Here is a 20,944-nt window from a genome sequence, read left to right as displayed (position 1 = left end):
CATGAAAAGATAACCTTGCGAGCACTTTGCACGCTGTTGATGATATCTTCACTAGTTATTCTCTATTCAAGGTACATTGGTCTTTTGAGTGAAATTGTTGGGATAAAGACCAATGGCCAATGGCTAACTCGATACCCCTTGTACTAATACTAATACACATTATATAGTCATATAAAAGTGAAAATAATGAAGAATAAAGACATCTTAGTACCCCCAAAAAACTTGTGCTTGCTTTGCGCACACACACACACACACTCTCTCTCTCTCTCTCTCTCTCTCTCTCTCTCTCTCTCTCTCTCTCTCTCTCTCTCTCTCTCATTGCTTTGACTCCACATTTCATTGTTGCTTCCTCTCAAGACTTATGATTTTCAAGGTAATGTGAACAATGTAAGATGAACATCTCCATGTGGGCTAGAGAAACATAGGTTAAGATTAGTATGGACACGTCTCCAAGAAGCTCACCTAACTAGAATGTCTTCCAAAAGCTCACCCGAAAACTAGTTGAAATGTGTATGTGAATGACTCAATGTTTGATCAAAGGGCCAACATACCTCAAACACACAATGCACATAAGCATGGATCCTAAACCTAAGTATAGCATTCAAACTCAAACTCAAACTCAAAGGCACATATCCTTTAAGAATTGCAAAAGAAAAAATATATTGAAAAAAGTGCAAATCATATTGGATTTATAATCCAAGTATCCAACAAGACTATATAATATTGATGATTAAAAAGTCTTCGCTCATGCATGTGCATAGCAAACATTTACACATACATGTGTACATACATGTGTACATACACGTGTATGTGTATATGCTTCAAAATTTGAATCACATAATCATATCATCATTGTTAAGAGAATGATTTAACTGTGGTTGTTATTACCTTTTCTATGATCAATGCAAGCTCATTATCATCGAAGTTGAAATAAGTGACAACTAATACATAGTCTACATACTCTCTCTTCTTGCTTTTCTTTCTTCTTGTAGTATTTGTCAATTGTATGATCAATTCTTCTAAAGTAACTACAATATATGGTGACTTGTTCTTATTGCGAGATACACAAGGATGAGCTTTGTGTCTTGATCTTGTCATTTCTCATCCATAAGAATGGCGACCATCTCCTCATAGGACATTTCACATCCATCCTACTGAGTCATTCATATTTCCCCAAATATACTATCAAGAGTTCCCCATAGCTCTTTGGCTATTTTGTTGAGATCAAGATGATGATGAAGATTATCTCAAAGACCACGCTTCCAAAGCTCAAACAATTCTTTTCTAACCAAAGCCCTTGAGCATCTTCTTGTTCATCTATAGAGGCTACCTTCCATGTGTCAAAACTTCTTGTTCATCTATAGAGGCTATCTATATATAAAGCTAAGCCAGATTCAATCTATCAAATTTAGAGCTGATACCCCAAAACTTCCCAATATTGATTCTTAGTCGGCATGCTATTGGAAGATGACATTTTGATGATGAGATTTCAATGTGAAAAGCCCCAAATTTTAAGAATGCAATTTTGAAACTTTAGTGTGTGAATCACCTTATCCATGTGGAGAGATTCTATGGACATGTGAGCAAATGTGGAGAATATCAAGGGATAAGACAATGCACTCTATAAGGCAAAGGTGGCTTAATGAGGCGAGCAATGGCATCAATATATAAAAGTGGCAGTGCTAAGGTGTGAACATTGAAGTTGGCAATAGAGATAGACAATGGAGATGACCCACTCACAAGTACCACATCAATTGGTAGCAAGCCGAGTGCAACTATTAAGGTATCAATTGAAGATTTGGAAATGTGGAAGAGACTATGGGAAAAATACTAGAAAAAAGAGACTAGGTGTTTGCAAGAGTGTTAAACATGACGAAGAGCCTAGAGTAGTGCCTAGGTGTTTGCAAGAGTATTAAACATGACGAAGAGCCTGTGGGTCAACATGTTGCATGGCTCTAATACCACTATTAAGTATTGGAGAACAACAAAAGCACCAACTATGGTGATCTTGAGTCAAAACTCAATAGACAAGTTGACACAATGTATGATATTAAAGTATGAACGCTAGGGTCTCAATACATACACTCCTAAAACTCACAATGACACATAATAGTGTGTCTTCACCCATAGTGTTAAGTAACTAACACAGATCAACAGTTTCTTTGAGAAATATGGCTTCTTGTGTGGCCTAGAGCCATGGAAGATCTATAGATAAGGGGAGCATCAAGCTTGATAATTACAATTGTTTGAGACAAGGCAAGAAAATCAAAGGATACCAAATGGTGGGTTGCAGACGAGCTCACCGCCATGACATTTTCTGTCACAAGTGAATCCTCCTGAGTCCCCTACCATATCTTACGATGATGAAAAGACTGCTCACACTGCCTATAAAATTGAACTGGACTGGACTGGAACTTCAGGTGTTAAGAAAATGCCATTCAGTTACCTTTATCAAATAATTATTGTAGAAAGCTGTGACACATCCAAGATAAAAGCAAAGTACATAAGACTAACTGTACGGCAATGGCTGACATAGAATAAGGAATCAATGTTACAAAAACAGAACCACAGAAGGGATGCAAAAACACGTCCCACACTAACATCCAGGAATGATCCTGAAGAGAGAATAACAATTGTATCTAGGCAACACCAAGGTAAAGGTAAGTGCAACAGAAGTTCACGCCCTTACACCTGCTCTGGGAAGCAACAGAGGTCTACCAAGTGCATTTACTCTATAATACCTGGCGGTGTTCTCAACCTTTAAGCTTCATTTGGCAAGGTTAACTATTAACTTCTCATTTCTTGTACAAATTACTCAACCAATACAGTCCATTCAATCCAGTTTAAGGAATCACTGCCATTTCTTCTGATCAAGCTCTTCAAACCAGTCCAGAACAGATGTCGGAACTTGATTGAAACAGCAGAGTGCTTTGGCCAAATATCTGTAGTTGATACATTCAGAACAGCCTCAAACTAATACATATGAACACAAATGGAATGCATTCAGACCAGCTGGGAATCAGTACGCATGAATACAACTGGAATCCATTTGAGTAAGAGAGTATTGAAAGAGTCAGTGATATCCTCTTCCATATTTTCACAGATTCAGCTATAAGTTTTTACTCAAGATGCATAAGGCAGCTTACAGATATAAACTTCAGACTTGAAAATCATCTTCAGTATCGAAGTGATGATATAGACCAACAAAACTGACCCCTTCACCCCCACTGACCTCCCCACACACCCCCCCCCCCCCCCCTTTCCCCCTCAAAGGAAAAAAAAAGTGAATTACCATTAAGCCAAAAAGCATTCTTTGGAAAAGAGTTCCACAATTGCATTTTTGCATTTGAAAATTGAGATTTGACGAATACAGCCAAAGCAGCTGAAAGGTTGGACTGAAACTGAAAAAATGCTTTCACCCTGTCCAAGCAATTCGTCGTGTCTTTGTTTCACGAGCTGAGGGTTTTTGACTGTTACAGCTCATCTGGAACTCTCAAAAATGAAGCAAGCTGTAGACAAGTATCCAGGAAAGCTGCAAAGTTGCGAACACATCAAGAAACAAGTTAACACTTATTTCTTCAACTCTTGTAAGTGAACTAGAACCTCTAATGTTTAACTGCAGAAGGGTCATATCAGAACTTTCTTGAATCTTACCAACATGCAGGACGTGTAATAAGAGTACCAGTGTAATAAGACTACTGGTACACGTTGCAGGTGATTTCAAGTGAATCAGACAAGTTCCAATGTAATCTTAAGAGCACTTACTTCTGCCCACTCTGCCACAAAATGGTTTCAAAACCAATAGACTTTCAAATGATTGTCAGTTTCATTGCCATCAAAAGGCCTGCTCAAATGGTTCCCATAACCTGTGCCCTGGCAGAACTTCAAAGCTAGAATGCCTCCCACAATCTCATTTCTACTAGGCCAACCCACTGGAGAACAAATCAGCCACTTCTGCCTCTGGTCAGATAGCCATCCCATACACAAATTTAGAGGCCTTACTGGTCCCAAACTTCCTCTTCAATGCCCGCAGTAGACAACCACCCCCTCCTCCCCCAATTGGGCAGGTTCTAGTGTCAGAGATTATGGATAACAGTCAGAGAAAACTGTTTCAAAGCTCTAAAAGCCACTCTCTCTTTGATGCTCATGATAGTGACTGAGTGACTCCCTTTACTCAGTCCAATAGTGGACAAAACTTACATCTAAGAGACATACTATTACTATGGTACATGTTAGGTTCATACTCTTAACACGTTATTCTTAGTTGGGCTACTTGTGCAGACATTGATTCTTCACATCTTTACACCTTCCAACTATGTGAAGAGTATACGCTTGAAGTAAAAAGAGCATCACATAGAGCCGCAAAAAGTTAGTACCTTCTTAGTACCCCTGACTAGACAAGCTCTTTCTCCAACTTCCCTTTGCCAACACAACACAAATGATAGCATTGCAATATCTGTGGTGTCACAAGACTGTGACAACTAGTACCTTTTTGTTGATTTCTTTATTACATATTTTATTTGGTTTTTCTTTTTGGAAGAATCCCTCTTGAAATCTAAACGCCTGAGTTGCATGGCCAGTATGTGAAACAGACAGGAATGTCTAGTGAGTCAAGACTGGACAGTTAAGGTCCAGTATAAGTCTGGAAGAGACTGATGGCACTGTAGATTGACGAGCCTGGAAGAGACTTGTGAAAGTGTATATGGACAAGTGTGTTGAAGAACTAGCCTGGAAGAGACTAGTTCAAAGTGGAGATGGACAAATCTGCAAGAGATTAGTCCATGTGGGGTCATCAGTGGAAATTCACTTTCAGTTGAGCTATATTGTAAATTTGGATGTAGCCATAGTCTGCAAAGATGGTCAGAAGACTAGTGGGGATGCAATGGAAGCAACTCCTAAAATTTAGGGAGTTACTATTTTTGGACCCCAGAATCTGTTCGCGTCATTATCTTCGTTTTTGTACGAGGATTAATCCTTTGGTCTGTGCCGAGGTCAAATTTTGAACCGAGGATGGAGAATTTTAGACCGAAAGGTTTAAACAGGAAAATTGTTACATGTATGCCATGTGTCACAATTTGGGCATAAATTCCCAAAAGAGAGAGAGAGGGCAGCACAAAAACGAGTTTTCAATGCATGGGGGGCTCATTTTTGTGAAAGGGAGATGGATTGCTGCAGATGGAGAGCTCTTGAGAGCTGGTCTACCTTGTCTATGCTGCACAGAGGGCTGAGCTTGCTTCCTACTCTCTCTTTCTCTCTCTCCCTGACAGTACGGTTATGCTGCAGAATCAAGGGCTTTCTTCTGATTCAGGTACAGCTGTGTGGAATATGTTGTTTTTGCATGAGGCAAGAGCCTCTTTTCTCCAGGAACAAGAGCAGTTGTTTGCAGTTCCCAGCAGGGACAAGTGAGGGTGGTAACCTCACCAAGCAAGTGCCTGAAACAGCACTAAACCAGAACTGATTCTAGACTGTTCAGAGGGTATTTCAGAGCCCAATTGATGTCAGAATCAAGGGGCACTTGGCCCAGATGATGCAGGACAGTGCAGGGAATAGCATGAGCTTAGGTCTCAGAACAGGTCTGAACCAGTAATTATAGTGGGCAGAACAGTGCAGGGAACAGTATGTGTTGTAAATAGGTCTCAGAACAGGTCTGAACCAGTAATTACAGCAGACTGTAATGGTCAATTCTGCACTCCAACCAGAAGATTTAGACTTGGGCAAAGTTTCCCCTCCTGGTCAACTTGATTTGGGTCAGTAATTGTACTGTTATGCTGTCAAATTTCACCCAGAATAGGTGAAAGACAGCCCATTCTATTCTCTCTCTTTTTAAAAATAAAGAAATACCGCAAGGGGCGCCTAACTTAGGGGCCAACAGGGTGTCTGTGTGGCAACAGGAGCATTCTAGCTTCTTGTATGTCTTCTTGATTCTGTGTCTTTAAGTTCAGGTAAAGTGGACGACTGTAAATTGGGTGAAAGCATTTATGTATTTTGGTTGTACACTACCGCCCTTTCCAGTGAACAGGCCGGTTTCACGTGGCCTCTGTCCTTGTTTGTCACAACTGCTAAAAGCCCTGAGCTTTAGTGGATGCCAGGGTCTTGTCTTTTAAGGGGAACCTGAACAAAGACAGACAAAGGACCCAAAAGACGGACAACAAAAAGAAAGACTACAATTCTAATGAGCAAGCAAGTCGACCCCTCTTTTAAAAGAGTTGACACTCAAGATAAGGCAAGAGAATGCTTTCAGTATGGGGAATACAAACGCAACGAGGATTGCCCTAAGAATATAAAGGTAAATAAGTCCTGTCTCAGATCCCTCCACTATTACTTTATTAGCCATTCTAAAACCTCTATCATTCTTTTTAATCCTTGTATTGATCCGGCTTTAACACTAGCCTTGTAATTGGCCAAAAAAGTGGATCGGGCCTATTTGAGTATATATTTGAAATAACATGTGCATGGGATGTGAATGTTGATGATTTTATCAACATTGCAGATGGTAGAATGACCAATTTGAAGCAACTTGCTAATAGAAAGTCGTTATTTCTAAAAATTACATTTTGAACACAACATTAAAATTAATCGAAATAGAACTTAGCAGAGCAATTTCTAGCTATCAAAGAAGGATGGTTTTCCTCCAACTAAGATAATTTTATGGAAACGTTGGCCTATATATCAATGAATTTCTCATCAAATTTTCAGCTTGATAAAAAGGTCTTTGAGACTGGTTTAATAGAAGTCTGAGGTTTCCTGTTTTCTGCAAAAATAGTATCAATGGTTGTCATGAAAATACACACACAACCATAGAAGTGGCTTTTTTTCGTCCAAGAATATCTTTGAAGCTGAGAAGAAAAGAGAATGTTGGTTGGAAGCAACACGTTGCATCAATCAATGTGACAATGACAGGAAGAAACATTATTAGGGGTTATGACCATCCATGTATATACACCTATAGGGTTGAAGCACATGTATAGGCTCCAAGGGCTCGATTATTACACCCACATGAGACACATGCAAACATAAGCTAAGGAGAATTCATGGGCTCATGACATTTAATGTATGCGAACATGCCAAGTAAGCCAATGATGAGACAAGCATGCATTAAACTTACTAAAGATTAATAAAATAGTTAATAAAAACCATGTTGTGCAAGGCTGAGAGGTGAATCAACAGCTCAATTCCCATATTTTACTCCTTGGTGGGGAGATCGATGGGGTGTGTTTACCCAACTAGGTGAGCACTCGTCCGCACTCGAGAAATGTGGTCCCCGGGCATCGCCTCGTGGCAGCATTCCTCGGCGAGGCGATGCCGAGGTACCTGGGAGCATTATATGTGTGATCCCTACCCACTGCGGGTAGGGAGATGACGATATCCTCCCTTTGCGATCTTGTGCGCAAGCTCGTACTCGTACCAATGATGGCACTGCCTTGCTCAAGCAAGCGAATGTTGTCGGGAGGCAGTGTTTGCTTGAGTGCGACGGGACACCACCTTCAAGCCGAGGCCCAACCTTGGGATATGGCATCCCTTTGAGGGAACCCGCCGGGATCGGCGGTTTTAGCTGGTGAGAGTCCAGCACTACTTGGACCCCTAAACCGGGGTGCTAGGTGCCTTCATGGGCTCATGCCATTTAATGTACGCGAACATGCCAAGTAAGCCAATGATGAGGCAAGCATGCATTAAACTTACTAAAGATTAATAAAATAGTTAATAAAAACCATGTTGTGCAAGGCTGAGAGGTAATTCAACAGCTCAATTCCCATATTTTCTCAATTCTTCTCTGCTGAACCCTAAATTCAGAATCAAACCAGCAAGCTTAACAGTCAGGCTGTCATCGGTATCAGAGTCCGTAATCAGTCTAGGATTGAAGGGAACATGTGGAAGACAGGCACGACTTTAGCAACACCTGCCACAATCGCGGGAAATCAGCCACCACTTTGTTAGATTCGCTCATGACTGATTTTTCTGGTATCAAATTCACCCACAACTGATTTTTCTGCTACCAAACCTGTCACATCAGCAAAATGACCTTGTCTGAGGCAGCACAACTCCTAAAGCAGTAAAATGACTGCATCAACAGCAGCCATGACTGGTTTACAGCCTGCCATATCAGCATCAGCATTGCACAATTGCATTTACTGCAACAAATATTCAAAACCTGGCCAAAAGCAGCCCTGAAAACCTTTAAAATTGGCAAACAAAGATTCTGAACCTATAAATAGCCATGGCCTGTCCAAAAACAGCCCTGGTCACCTTCTTAATTGGCAGACAAAGATTCCACACCTTGCACAACTGCATTTAATGCATTAGACAGCCATGACCAGGCCAAAAACTGTGGCTAGTACACAACAAAAGAAGAACATGAACACAGAGAGAGAGGGGAAGAGAGAGACTAACATACGTGCAGAGAATGGAAGAAGAAATCTGCACTGAACTCAATGGAATGCTGAATACAAAGTGGACTGAGCAGTCCCTGCACACAGCCTGGAGCATTAGTGGGTGCACCGGATCAGGCTGATGACAAGACAGAGAATGCACCGGATGAAAGAGGAGTGCCACCAGATGATGGTATCTACTGAAAATCTGCAAGAAGAATGCTGCCAACTGACTAGGGGACTGCTATAAAGAGCAGAAAACCCTTAAAACTGGCCAACCTGATCAGATGGCACGTGCTGGAGCAGTCCAACTAGCATTTAATTCTGGTTGGCTGCAGTAAATGTGCCAACTGCTACATTTAATGCAGCACAAAACTGATTGCAGCATGAATACTGTGAAACCAGACTGGGGCAGCATTAAATCATAATGCAACTAAGCAAGTATGAACACACTAAAAGACTAACCAAAAACTGTAATGCACTGAAATGCACAATAATGAAAGGGCTGAAAACAATTAAAGCCCCTTATCTCCATTAAGACTTGGAAAAGCTCACCCAGGAGATGACACTGACAGCATGAAATAATACAAGCTAACACCCCCTCAAATCTTGGAGATGCCAGAATACCCAACAACCTCATATGGTGAAGCTTGGAAGCCTAAGAAAAAGGCTTTGTGAAGAGATCTGCTGCATTATCGGTATCCTTGTGCAACCGCCACAGAAATGACGATGATCACACTCAGTACCAACACATACAAACTCTGACATCACTTTGGACAGTCAAAGCCCGGGTTGAAGGGCGAGACATAATGGGCGGCAGACCAAGGATATGGCATACAGCAAGAGAACTTGCTGCTGCTTGGCTTCTAAGGCTATGAATAGCTCAAGCAACAACCACTAGCATGCTTCGCTCCTCCTGTTATATAGATCGCCGCCAATGGTGGGGCCTTCTCCCTACCCATGTGCCTTGTCAAGCGGCAAGACATTCTCCGCCCATGTGCCGTGTTGGGTGACCATTACTCCTCGATCCCATCGGCTCCTCAATGCACCCGATGGCGGGTCCTACAATTAATACCTCCACTACCTTTAACACCGGCATGCACAGTGGACTCAGGCCCATAGTGTTACTGACTGACATCACCTTCATCCCCCGTGGCAGGCACGTTGTCCTACTAAATTTGGTCTTGGTCCAGAAGCGGAGCGAGGGCAACCGGACCCTACAAAATAGGTGGGAGTAGGGGGTGAGGCGGGTTGGGGTTTAGCGAGGGCCAATGGCACGATGCTGCCGGACCGGGCAGTTGTGGCCTCAAGGGAAGGAGAGGGTTATAATGAAGGTGGTGCTACTAGAGCCAAAGGTCCATGCAAGTCCACAGAGGTGGTTGCGGGGTGTTGTCAAAGACAAGCTCAACCGCAAGCTTCTCCAAGTAGATGATGAGGCCGAGCCGGATCTGCTATTGGAACTAGTCCTGCTCAAAGGACACTCCGGCAGGTCCGGGCCTGCACCCCATCTCTCTCCTACTTGTGCATGACCTTGGCACTAAGGAGGGTATGAATGCAATGCCATTGCTTGAGGGAAAGGGCTTCAGATTTGATTGGTTGAGCCCAAAGTTGAGCATTAGTGGCTATCTTCATAATGTCGTTGATGGGGGTGAGGGGTTTTTTCAGAGAGTGTATCAAGGTTAGGATCTTTGCCTCCTTGACCCTAGCTTGGATCATCAGTATGTGGGGATCAGTCCCCTGATTGAAGCGTGGGGATCCGTCCCCTGATCGAAGCACGGCTCCTACTTAAGCGGGAGCTTGAAATGCAGGCAAGCACTCCAACGGTGCTTTGGTGGAGGGCGAGAGTCGGCTAGGTCCGGAGTGGGCCAAGGGATACCAGCCTTCCTCATCTGCCGAGCTACTCTAACCCATTGTTCCTCTGGGATGTGTCTCCAAAGGAGGTCAGATTCCTCCTCCTAGTCCCAGTTCAAGTCCAAGATAGCCTACTGCAAGACTTAAATCCGCTCCTCTGCCTCAACGTTCAGCTGCTCCAGTGCTTGGTAATGTTCCACTATCATCTACCACTTTGGATTCAAGGTGCTTGTGCCATTGCGGAAATCAAAAAAATCTGGGACTCGGGCCCCAGGTTGAATCATCCTCATCGCTCGGGTGTCGGGTTCCTCAATGACAGCCTCCTTCCCTTTTCCGATAGGCGCGAGGCACTCGGCTTCAAGTCCAGATTCCCTATCCAACCAATCAGTGAAGATCTTGAGGGTGGCTGCTCTGGACTTCGGCAAGGTGACAAGTTTGAATTGGGCTGCCAAAGCCAGAGGCGGAGTGGGTTGGGGCAGAGCCAATGGGGGCACTCTCACCTTGCTACTAAGGAGGGGATGGGACCACAATGGTCAATGGTTTGGTGGGTGGGGCGGGCTTAGCCTCAGAGTCCAGCTCACCCACCTTGTTGGGCAAGGGTGGGAGTTTGGAGCAAGAGCCCGTCATGGTGGCTTGGAACTCATATTTCAACTTCTCCCAACAGTCGATCCACTCCCACTTGTAATCCTGCTAGAGCTCCTCAATGATCTCTAGGGCGAGCAAGGTTGCGCCATCTGGGTTCTCCGCTTCAACCACTCAAGCTTAGAGAAACACATTCTCCCTCTCCTCCCGCTAGGCTCTGCTCTCCACATGCGTTTTGGCATGCTTCCAACCATTGCCGATGGTCGCAGAGAGCGATGTCTCTCTAGCGAAGCTGCTCGGAGAGGGCGGTGTTCGCCTACTTCAGGCAGTCGAACTACGCAGAGAGCTCCTACTGCTAGTGTTGCTGCCGTGTCAGGAAGCCATTGAGGTAGCTTACTATCCGTAAAGCCATGTCTCAATTGAGCTCTCGCGAAATGAGGACAAGGGGCATGGGTCTAGTGGCAAGGAGGAGTTGGGCAGTTAGGGCAGAGTTCGTTCGAGTTGTAGGGTCTTCAGTTGCTTGGCCAAGGGGCTTGCTCTCTTGTTGGGGTTCGTCTTCTAGCGGGTGCTTCTAGCCCGACTTCAAGAAGGTGAGCTTAGAGGAGCTGAGGTGGACTTTTTGGGAGAGGAGGGGGGTGGTTTTTTTTGGTGGGGACGTGCTTGGTCGGTGGCCTGCTTGTCGGGGTTACTCTCGGAGTGTTCCTCCATTTTGAGGACTTTGTCTTCAATGGTGGCTGGGACCTCATCTTTGAGTCCTTGTCCTTCCTCACCATCCATGGGCTCTTTGACTGAGTTGGGGATGGGCTCTGCAGCAATTGCCGCCTCTAGATCAGGCTGGGGGGGTATCAACCGCTAGGGAGGTAAGGAGGCAGGTAGGTTCAACCACAGAGGGGGGGAAACAAAAGGGTGAAGTGCTGCCCATACATCACCTTCATGGCCTTGACAGTGGGTGCCCGATGGGCAACATGTCTAGTCTCGACAAAGAGGCACTCCTTAAGAATATGGGCCCAAGCAACTATAGGAGAAGAAGAGGAGAAAAGCAAAGAGGCTACCTTCCTTGATGCGCTCAAGGCCTTCGCCTACAAGCAAAGTGCCTCGACCAAGAACTTGAGGGCCTCCTACTTCGACTTGTGTGGCACGAGAATGTTGTTGAGCCAATACTCCTTGTTGGTGACGAGACCAAAGACGACCTCCATCTCTTGGGTGGAGATAGTCGATGGGTCAGTCTCTCCCTGTTCTAGCAGAGCCAATTTCTCCTGCATGCAACGGGGGGAGAGGTTGTACTTGCAGCCTTGGATATGGATGCCATAGCTCTTGTCGAGCTATTCCAAGATCGACAATGCATCGAGGTGGACTAGGATAGTGGCGCATGGGAGGGTGACATTTGAGTTAGTTGTAGCGTATCTAGCCAAGGGAGGGCATTGTTGATGGCCTCTATCGTAGGAGGATACACTTCCTCAATGTACAGCTGGAAGTCTATCATGGCCATATACGGAAAACACAAAGGGTACAAAGAGAGGGGTGAAAGAGAAACAAAGGTGATGATCACAAGAGTGCTAACAAATAAGAGTAGTGAGAGATGAAAACTACCTTAAAAGGCTAGTAAGTTAATGCACAAGGGTTGTGGCAAATGCATGCATGCCATGTCAGCAAAACAACCCATAACCATGTATGATGTGACTGGGATTCCCGAGAAAACGTGGAGTCGTCTAGCATCTTCTCAAACGACTGGGCATCATAAATGAGGGCCACATCAACAAGGCTTAGTACTTCGGGATTAAATTCGATTTGAAGGCATGCGACCAAGGGAAACGACGATTTGGGATCGGGTGTGGAAGACGTAGGGGGATCCGGATTGAGGGGAAATGGGCACTCGAAGCCTTCGAAACAACTTATCATGTACATTGGTTAGATAAAACAAATTAGTACTAGAGTCATGAACTACCGAAAACACACCACTCCACACGAATTTGAGCTTGCCGAGGAGTCTTCCCATCTGGGTTTTGAAGACCAAGACCAATTGACCTTTATGGAACAAGGGCTTCTTGGATAGTTTGTCAACTTGGTGTTTCTGCCAAGCTTGGACCTCAAATAGGATGTAGGTGTTGTGTACCCGATCCTCTTCAAGCTGAGCAATGCCTTCCATTCAGAATGGGAGGGATTCCTCTAGAATCAATTGATTCCGAACTGCCAGTCGAAAACTTGGGACTACAAATTCCAGTGCTGTAGTGGCTTCCAACCCGAAGGCTAGCTTGTAGGGATTCATACCGGTTGCAACCTTGAAAGATGTCCAGAAAGCCCAAAGTGCGGCAGGAAGCTTGTTATCCCAATCTTTCCGATGCTAGTCTACCAAATTGGTTAGAATTTTGCACAAAACTTTATTGGTGGATTCTCCATCTATGACCAATTCAATCGATGTTCCATTCTTGGTAAAGATATCCTGAAATAGACATTTGGCGAGACTAACTTGGCGGTATTGTCTTGTATGGCCCAAGCTTCTACCCATTTGGTGCTATAGTCGGTTGCCGGGGCAGCAACTAGAGAGATGGGTCCAACAAAGTCTAATCCCCATTTCTAGAAAGGTTCCAAGGGTAGGACTGGTAAGAGTGGTAAGCAATTTCCAGCTCCTGACTGGCCTATCCATTAGCAAGAATCAAAGTGTTGGATCCACTTTCGAACATCATCATGCATCGTTGGCCACCATAGATCAACTTGCTGGATTTTTCAGATTGTGACCTCAGTAGCAAAGTGACTACCAGCAACTCCTTGGTGTGCTTCCTCCAGGATAGCAAGCTACTCAATCGGGAAAACCACTCTCTATAGTACTCCAGAGAGAAAGCGGTAATACAGTTGGCCCATGATTACCTCAAAACACCAGCTCCGAAGAGCTAGTCATTTCAAGTGGTCCTTCTAGAGATGGGATGGGGATACACCTGTTTCTAAGAAAGGCATCATCTCTTCATACCAAGACCACGAAGGGTTTGGCAGCTCAAGATCTATGTCATTTGTTGCTGCTACAAAGAGTCGCGTATCCAAGCATTCATCCTCAATGCAGGTTGGTGGTTCTGCGAGACAAAGGAGACAATTCATTCTAGAGCATGCATTTCTTCTCTAAGTCAATTTAGGTGTGTTCACTTTGTGCATCAGTCCTAGTCCATTCCAATTGGCTCCATTTGCTACATAGGCTGCCATGGCAGTATTTTTAACACAATAGTCAATGCTGATCAGTCAATTTTGACCAAACTGATTGCATTCTTTTGCCTCCAAGCCGCTAGTCGGCCAGATTTTGCCTTTTTTGGCTATTTATATTAGTGGCTAGTGTGGGGCGGATTCATTCTTCCTTTTGGCAAGTACATGTACATTCAGATTGCTGCATTCTTCTTCAGATTGCTGCATTCTTCTTCGTCTCCAACGAGGACTACTAGTTGCACACTTCGTCTTTGTCATTGTCTCTGTCACCATCTCCATCACCGTCACAGGTGTTGTCATCATTATTTAGCCAATCCAATGCCTTGAGCTGCGTGCAAGGACTAATCAGCCCTCATTGTATTTAGCTTTCTTTCTTTGTTCAATGTAGATCATTCTTTCCTGCTTTCTCTTCTCCTCTCCTTTTCTTTCCATGTTCGTGATTCTCTACGGGAGGCTTCCATCTCTGCATTAAAGCCATGATAAAGCATTTGTAGCTTCAAATAGGGGAGATAGGAAGAAGTCAAAAGGCACAGTGCAATCACTATGGACAAAAGGGACACCTACAAATGGATAGTAAGGAGTTACAAGGTTCAAGAAGAAGAAGGAGAAAAAAGCATTTGTAGCTTCAAATAGGGGAGATAGGAAGAAGTCAAAGGCATAGTGCAATCACTATGGACAAAAGGGACACCTACAAATGGATAGTAAGGAGTTATAAGGTTCAAGAAGAAGAAGGAGAAGAAAAGAAATTAAGATACAGACGACTCTGCCGAGACATCCTCATCCTCCTACTCCAATTCAAATCCTCTGGCCAAGGCATGGAAGGGATCCTCTTCTGTTGAGAAGGGGAAGGGCTTGGTTGCCCCTCCTGCTGCTTTCTAGTGCTAGTGATGTGAACATCCCTCACGACTCTCTAATGCAAAGAGGGAGTGTGAAACCACCCTTCCTTTTGGAAAAGGTAGTAATGACCTGATTTAACACTAATTACAGCAAGTAATAAATTCACAAATTGAAATTGAAATATTAGCAGTCAATCTTGGACACCCAACACCCAATTGGCCTCAAAACCAACACCCCTTTGCGGTATTTCTTTAACTTATATTGCAAATGGTCTAAAGTACACTAAAATTTCTTCAATCTTCTTTGTTGTCCAAATGTCGCTTGCTGTCAATAATGACCAGCAAGTCTTCAAACCAGTTTGCCCCTTGGTTTGCTCAGGGATTGGCCTTTGAAACACTCTTGAGATGATAAATTGAGCCCCGAATCTGAAGTTGCTTGGCCTCTTGAATTCTATTGAAATTTCCCGATTTCAACCTCCAAAATTCAAGTACTAGGCCTTCAAATTTGAGTACACTTTCTAAATCTCTATTGTAAATTACCGTTTACAACAAAGATCTTTCAAAATCTCCACCACCAATGGCTAGAACTGCTGGAATTTGTCAAGGGAAGTTGAGAATTGGTTGGAGGATGTGAGAGAATGCTAAAGAGAGAGAAATTTCAAACTTTCATTATAAGAAAATAGAAAAGATTAGCTGCTTCCTTACCTATGAAAGCTATCACAAACTGTTGGAACACACCAAAATGTTGTCGCTTGGCTACATCAGCCCTCCTGTTGTTGTCGTCTACAATTGTAGGCACCTCTGGGTGTTATTACCTATCCCAATGGCTCAAGAAGATCAAGGTCTACCCCAAACTACTAGCGACCAACTACATTAGCTCTCTCTCTCTCTCTCTCTCTCTCTCTCTCTCTCCTTCCCCAAGCTGGAATGAGCTCCTCCCAACCTCCCATACCCTTCTCCTCACTTGCATGGGCAAGTTTAGCCAAGTGGCAACCTTTCAACTTAATAATTAATTCTTGTCCAAACAAATAATTAGACCAACCAACAATTAAATTGGCTAGGCCAATTTCTCATCCAAGTATTCCCAAGTGTTAATTAACCCCTAAACTAGAATTACTTAATTAATTAATGTCAAGTTCCTAGTGTTACCATTGACACTTATGGCTAATAAATTGGTATACACCAAGATCTATCACCAAGTATCCTCTAGTACCTATCAAATACAACTCATTACAACTTTTTCCTTTGGCACCCACTAATGATGTTAGTCACTACTACAAGAATGTCATGGGAGGTAAAATAATCACCAAATCCTAAGGACTCGCACAAAGACTTGCACAACACTTTGCATAGAGGCCTAAAAACATGACTTAAGCAAGTTTTCTTTTACTCCATTATCTCCCACTACAACCAATATGCCCATTCCTCACATAACAATGGCCACCAAAAACATTGGTCACTAGATTTTGTCATGAAACCTATTCTACCCATGCTTCCAATTGGGAGAGATGCATGGGCAACACGAGGGAGCGCTATAAGAATCAATCCAATAGTAAGAGAATAACAAAGTGATGTTTAGTTATGAGCTAGGAATTTTAGCATCCACTAGATAACACTTTATATACACAGAAAAGTATCTATTTACTCTTGAAATAAAAAACGAATGTGTATTTTATGTTTCTACGAGTGCTACATGAGGACCACTTTAATTCCTATTAATCTATCTTCCAATCACACTGACCTGGTCCTTGTCTTAACAATGCTATCCTTTTCTACAAAGACTATGGCATATTCATAGGGCAGTTAGTCAACCATTGTTACAAGAAATGGAAACAACTTACCAGAAACAGCATGGCTGATGTAAATAAGCCATCTTGAAGAAGAGTTCCATGCCCACCAAAGTCTTCCTCATCAACTTTTAGAAGGAATTTATAGTGACTGTAAACTATGCCTGATGATACTGCAAGGAACCTGTAAAGTTGGATGTGTCAACCAATCATCTCGCTTGTCCTACAGACACAAACATGAAAAAAAGAACAAGCCACTTACACCAGCAGCCAAATGAAGCCAACAAGGGGGATGCATCCCCATACAATACCAAGCACAAGTCCCACAGCCTGCCGGATCCAATAAAGTACATCCAGTAATTCTTCCTGCTCCATGATAGACAAGCAAAAATTTCAGATTAGTCGATTTTAGATTTGATGGTGGTACAACCCCCCCGCCCCCCTAAAAAACCACCAGAAGCATGCCTTCCCTTCTTCTTCAAGAAGATTAAAAGAGGAAGAGAAAAAACTGGGCACAGGCAAGCATCAACAAGAGGCAACACAATAAATTTTAGACAAATTCGCACTATAACTCCGACATTGTGAATTACAACAACATCATGAGCTTTTGAGAAAGGGCTGGAAGCACCCTGCCCCAATCGCAGAACTATGCATGCAGTCCCTCCTCAGCAGAAGCTCATGATGTTGAACTATGATGTTGAACACTGTAGGGGAAAACAAGAGAAAAGAGCCCTTTTTCCCACGTGGGAAAATGTCCAAAACTTCCAAGCATCACCTAAGGCAATCAAACCAGATATATCAATTCAGATTCGAGGACATGCCTGTTGGCAAACCCCTACTCTCCTTCCCAGAGGCCAGACCCACAAAACCAGGCAAGCCCACAAAAACACGGGCGCACACACATGCACACGCAAGTAGCAGCTGGAGGCAATCAAACCAGATTTATCGTTTTCAGGCTTAGGTCGTGTGTGTTGGCAACCCTCTGCTCCCCTTCCAAGAGACCACAATAACAGAACCAAACACACCCAAAAAACCAGCCAAACCCACGAAGAAGATTTATGTAAGAAAAAACAATAAATAGGTTTTGTTTGCTCGGGGGCCGGTATGTGTGTGTGTGTGGGTGTTTGGGGGGCCGGGGGACAAAGCATGTCTTCTGCACACAAGGACATAAGACCTGGAGCAGGCAGAGTAAGGATGTAATACGCAGAAGGGGATGAATAAGTGATTTATTACATTACCTTGTCCCATGAGGCATTAGGATCGATCCACTTAGATGTTGATTTGAGCTTGGATTTGGAAGGGAGGAGGTCTCCATTGCTGCTGTGGACTTCCTGCTGCTGCTGCTGCTTTGAATTTCTGGAGGTGGCCCTCTCCTTCATCCCTCCTCCTCCTAAGAGTCCTTTCCCTGGTTTTTTTTTCTCTCTTTCTCTTGTTTCTTCTTCCTTTCTCGTTGACCTCACCCAGCAACAGGTTTATCTCAGGACCACTGCGTGCGTGTCTGCCTACATAAGCCGTCGAACTCTAGCGTCAGAACTGTGAGATCTCTTGGCACTTCTGTCCAGAAATTTTTGGGGGATCACAAAAAGTTGTTGTTGGGTTCTTCCTCCGTGGAACTATTTGCTCTGAAATTGAAGCTGCATTAATTTGTCTGCTTAATTATTCTAAAACTTAAGCTGAATTATATCGTTTGCTTATTTATTCACTTTATATCCTAAGCTGAATTACTTTTTACCTGGCACTCTTGACAACAGCTAAGGCATTTGTTTGTGTTGTGTGAGAAGCCAAACTCGATAAAGCATACTAGTATTCCTTATGCACCACCCTTTAGAACAGCTCAAATAAGTCATTTGGTTGTGTTGTGTGAGAAGCCAAACTCAATAAGGCATACAGGCATCCTTGCACACTTTTGCATGCACAAAACACTATCCCACTTCCATAAGGCATACTAGCATTCCTTGCACAACACCCTTTACAAAAACTCAGATAAGGCATTTGGTTGTGTTGTGGCATATTGGCATCCTTGTGCACTTTCGCACGCACAGAACACTATCCCACTTCACGGCAACTATGAAGCGGGGTGCAAGGGAAGTGAAGTTGTTGCACGATATCCCCAACTTCGCATAACATTGTCTTCATTGCTTTTCTATCTCTCTCCCTCTTCTCTTTTTTCTTTTTTTTCTTTTCTCTATTATTCTCTCTCTCTCTCTCTCTCTCTCTCTCTCTCTCTCTCTCTCTCTCTCTCTCTCTCTCTCTCTCTCTCTCTCTCTCTCTCTCTCTCTCTCTCTTCATTTTTGTACTCTATCCTCTCTCTTTAGTTTTGCACATACATACACTCTCTTTATCTTTCCTCTCTCTCTCTCTCTCTCTCTCTCTCTCTCTCTCTCTCTCTCTCTCTCTCTCTCTCTCTCTCTCTCTCTCTCTCTCTCTCTCTCTCTCTCTCTCTGTGTGAATCAAGCTCATCTCATATGTTTTGACTCCTTGTCTAGCTATAGATGAGTTGGATGACATGTGTGCTCAATAAATGAGTAAGTTAGAGTAAGAACCTAACTCTAGTTAGGAGTATGGTTAGGTTAGCGGTGTGGTTTTGATCTCCATTGTAGTGTAAGTAGTTAGAGATATATAGAATGAATAATGATGAAAACTATTGAGAGCTCTCTACTCTTTGAGCTTGCCTCACTCCATGTCTCTCTCTCCCTCTTCATTGAACATGGTATTAGAGCAAATTGGCCTTGTGTGGCAATGAGTAGGAGCTAGATTGAGGAGCTGGAGATTGAATCTCTGCAGAAGGACATTAGCAACCATAACCAACACCTGAACGGTATGCATCAATGCTCTTGAAGTCTACACTTGTTGGAGCTTGTTGACGCTTGTTAGGAAGGATCAATGACTTGCATTGGAGCCTTGGAAGTACTCTTTTGTGGCCAGCATAATGAGCAAGAATTCAACATGACTTGGCCTGGTTTGCACTTGTTTTTTTTGGGGTTTTAATGGGTAAAATTAACAAGTGTTTGCAGTGATCAATGGGCTAACAATGCTTGGCATTAGTAAGGACCACCTAAAGCTCATCAACAATAGGGTATTCAACACTTGTGAGTGTTGAATTGGAAGGTCATAAGCATCACTCAAGAATCAGTGTAGAATAGGGAATTTGCACTTGGTTTGTGGCTAACTTGATCAGAGAACTTCGGTCAATCACTACTTGCTTTTAGCATGTGGATAGTTGGCAATTAGTGTGGCATTATTTATGTATGCATTGGGCACTTGTATGAGGATCTGAAGCTTGGTTCAGATATGTATTTGCAAGCTGAAAACTATTGTGAAATTTGTGACATGTACACTTGACTCCTTGAAGCTTATTCAAGCTTGGTTGTTGCCTATTGATAGTTGTATCTTGTTACATGAATGCAAGAGGGTTTGTGGGATGCAATGAGCATTGAATGCTTGGTCTTGAATTGATTTTCAACTAGTTATGTCAAGAGTTGGCTGTTGACGACCTGTGGAAAGCTTATTTAACATTGCCACTTGAAGGTGGTACACATATTGAAGCTTCTTTGGTTATCTATTAACTCCTAGATGCATTATCACATGTCTACCATGATCTGAAGGGGTTTTGAGCTAAGAATACTTTGGTTTGTGCAAAGTTTATGCTGCTTGTCATTTCAGATTTTTGCCTATCATTGAAGTTGAGGCACACCTATATGCCTACTATGTAGTTAATGAGATCCACATGCAATGTTATTACCCCTAAGTGTTATGGCATATGTTTGGAGATGATTGACATGTTTGTAAGCTGAAATACCCAAGTTAATGTAGAGATTTTGTTGTTGTGATCTCTTGGACTGAAATTGACATGTTAAGTAGTGGCACACTTATACTACTTGATTGGAAGGCATTTGGGACTCTCGTTAGTGATATGATGTCTGCAATATGTTTAGATGAGCTAGACTAAACTAGTTGCAATGTACTAATAGATGTGCATGTGGTACTTGGATGTCATACAAGGATCCTGATCATTGAGAGATCAACTTGGTTTTGCAAGGACTCACACACTAATTGTTTTAATACTGCAATGTAGAGTTGTAACCATTGTAAATGTTAATAGATTTGACAATATTACATAGATAGTGGGTGAGAAATTGGACAATAATAACTACAAAATATGGAAATTTTCCTAATTGGCAAAGGGTATTGGGACCTTGTTATAGGTTTGAAGTAGAACCTAAGCTTCTAGAGAGGAGTCCAAATGTTGAACAATTGAGAGCACGTCATGCTTGGCTGGAAAGAGCTCGCAAAGTCCTACATTGGCTCTCACTGTGTATCTCAAATGCCATGG

General features: G+C 43.1%; 1 protein-coding gene across 3 annotated transcripts; it reads right to left on the bottom strand.

Annotated features, from left to right (window-relative positions):
* Window positions 1-2,545: 2,545 nt before the first annotated feature.
* On the bottom strand, window positions 2,546-18,229 carry LOC148026781 (Rab5-interacting family protein). Of its 3 annotated transcripts, none has more exons than XM_087691295.1 (4): window positions 17,850-18,229; window positions 16,874-16,977; window positions 16,666-16,795; window positions 2,546-2,942 (listed from the first exon to the last, which is right to left on the bottom strand). In XM_087691295.1, exons 1-4 carry the CDS (start codon window positions 17,988-17,990, stop codon window positions 2,880-2,882), a joined length of 438 nt encoding a protein of 145 aa, XP_087547421.1. In that variant the 5' UTR covers window positions 17,991-18,229; the 3' UTR covers window positions 2,546-2,879. The 3 variants fall into 3 exon arrangements, with proteins under 3 accessions (XP_087547421.1, XP_087547422.1, XP_087547423.1); XM_087691296.1 differs by lacking the exon at window positions 2,546-2,942 and adding an exon at window positions 3,265-3,532 and having other exon boundaries at window positions 17,850-18,223; XM_087691297.1 differs by lacking the exon at window positions 2,546-2,942 and adding an exon at window positions 7,761-7,999 and having other exon boundaries at window positions 17,850-18,227.
* Window positions 18,230-20,944: the final 2,715 nt, after the last annotated feature.

Source organism: Lygodium microphyllum, chromosome 13, assembly GCF_053477565.2.
Source record: "Lygodium microphyllum isolate KBCC chromosome 13, Lygodium_microphyllum_v1.1.10, whole genome shotgun sequence".
Lineage (NCBI taxonomy): Eukaryota > Viridiplantae > Streptophyta > Polypodiopsida > Schizaeales > Lygodiaceae > Lygodium > Lygodium microphyllum.
Note: the sequence above shows the minus strand (reverse complement) of the source record. Positions and strands in the feature narration are given on the sequence as shown.

Coding starts and splice junctions, on each gene's coding strand:
- LOC148026781 (XM_087691295.1), bottom strand. CDS start 17,990: ATGAAGGAGAGGGCCACCTCCAGAAATTCAAAGCAGCAGCAGCAGCAG. Junction 16,978..17,849: donor CTAATGCCTCATGGGACAAG/GTAATGTAATAA, acceptor ATCATGGAGCAG/GAAGAATTACTGGATGTACT. Junction 16,796..16,873: donor GGCTTCATTTGGCTGCTGGT/GTAAGTGGCTTG, acceptor CCAACTTTACAG/GTTCCTTGCAGTATCATCAG.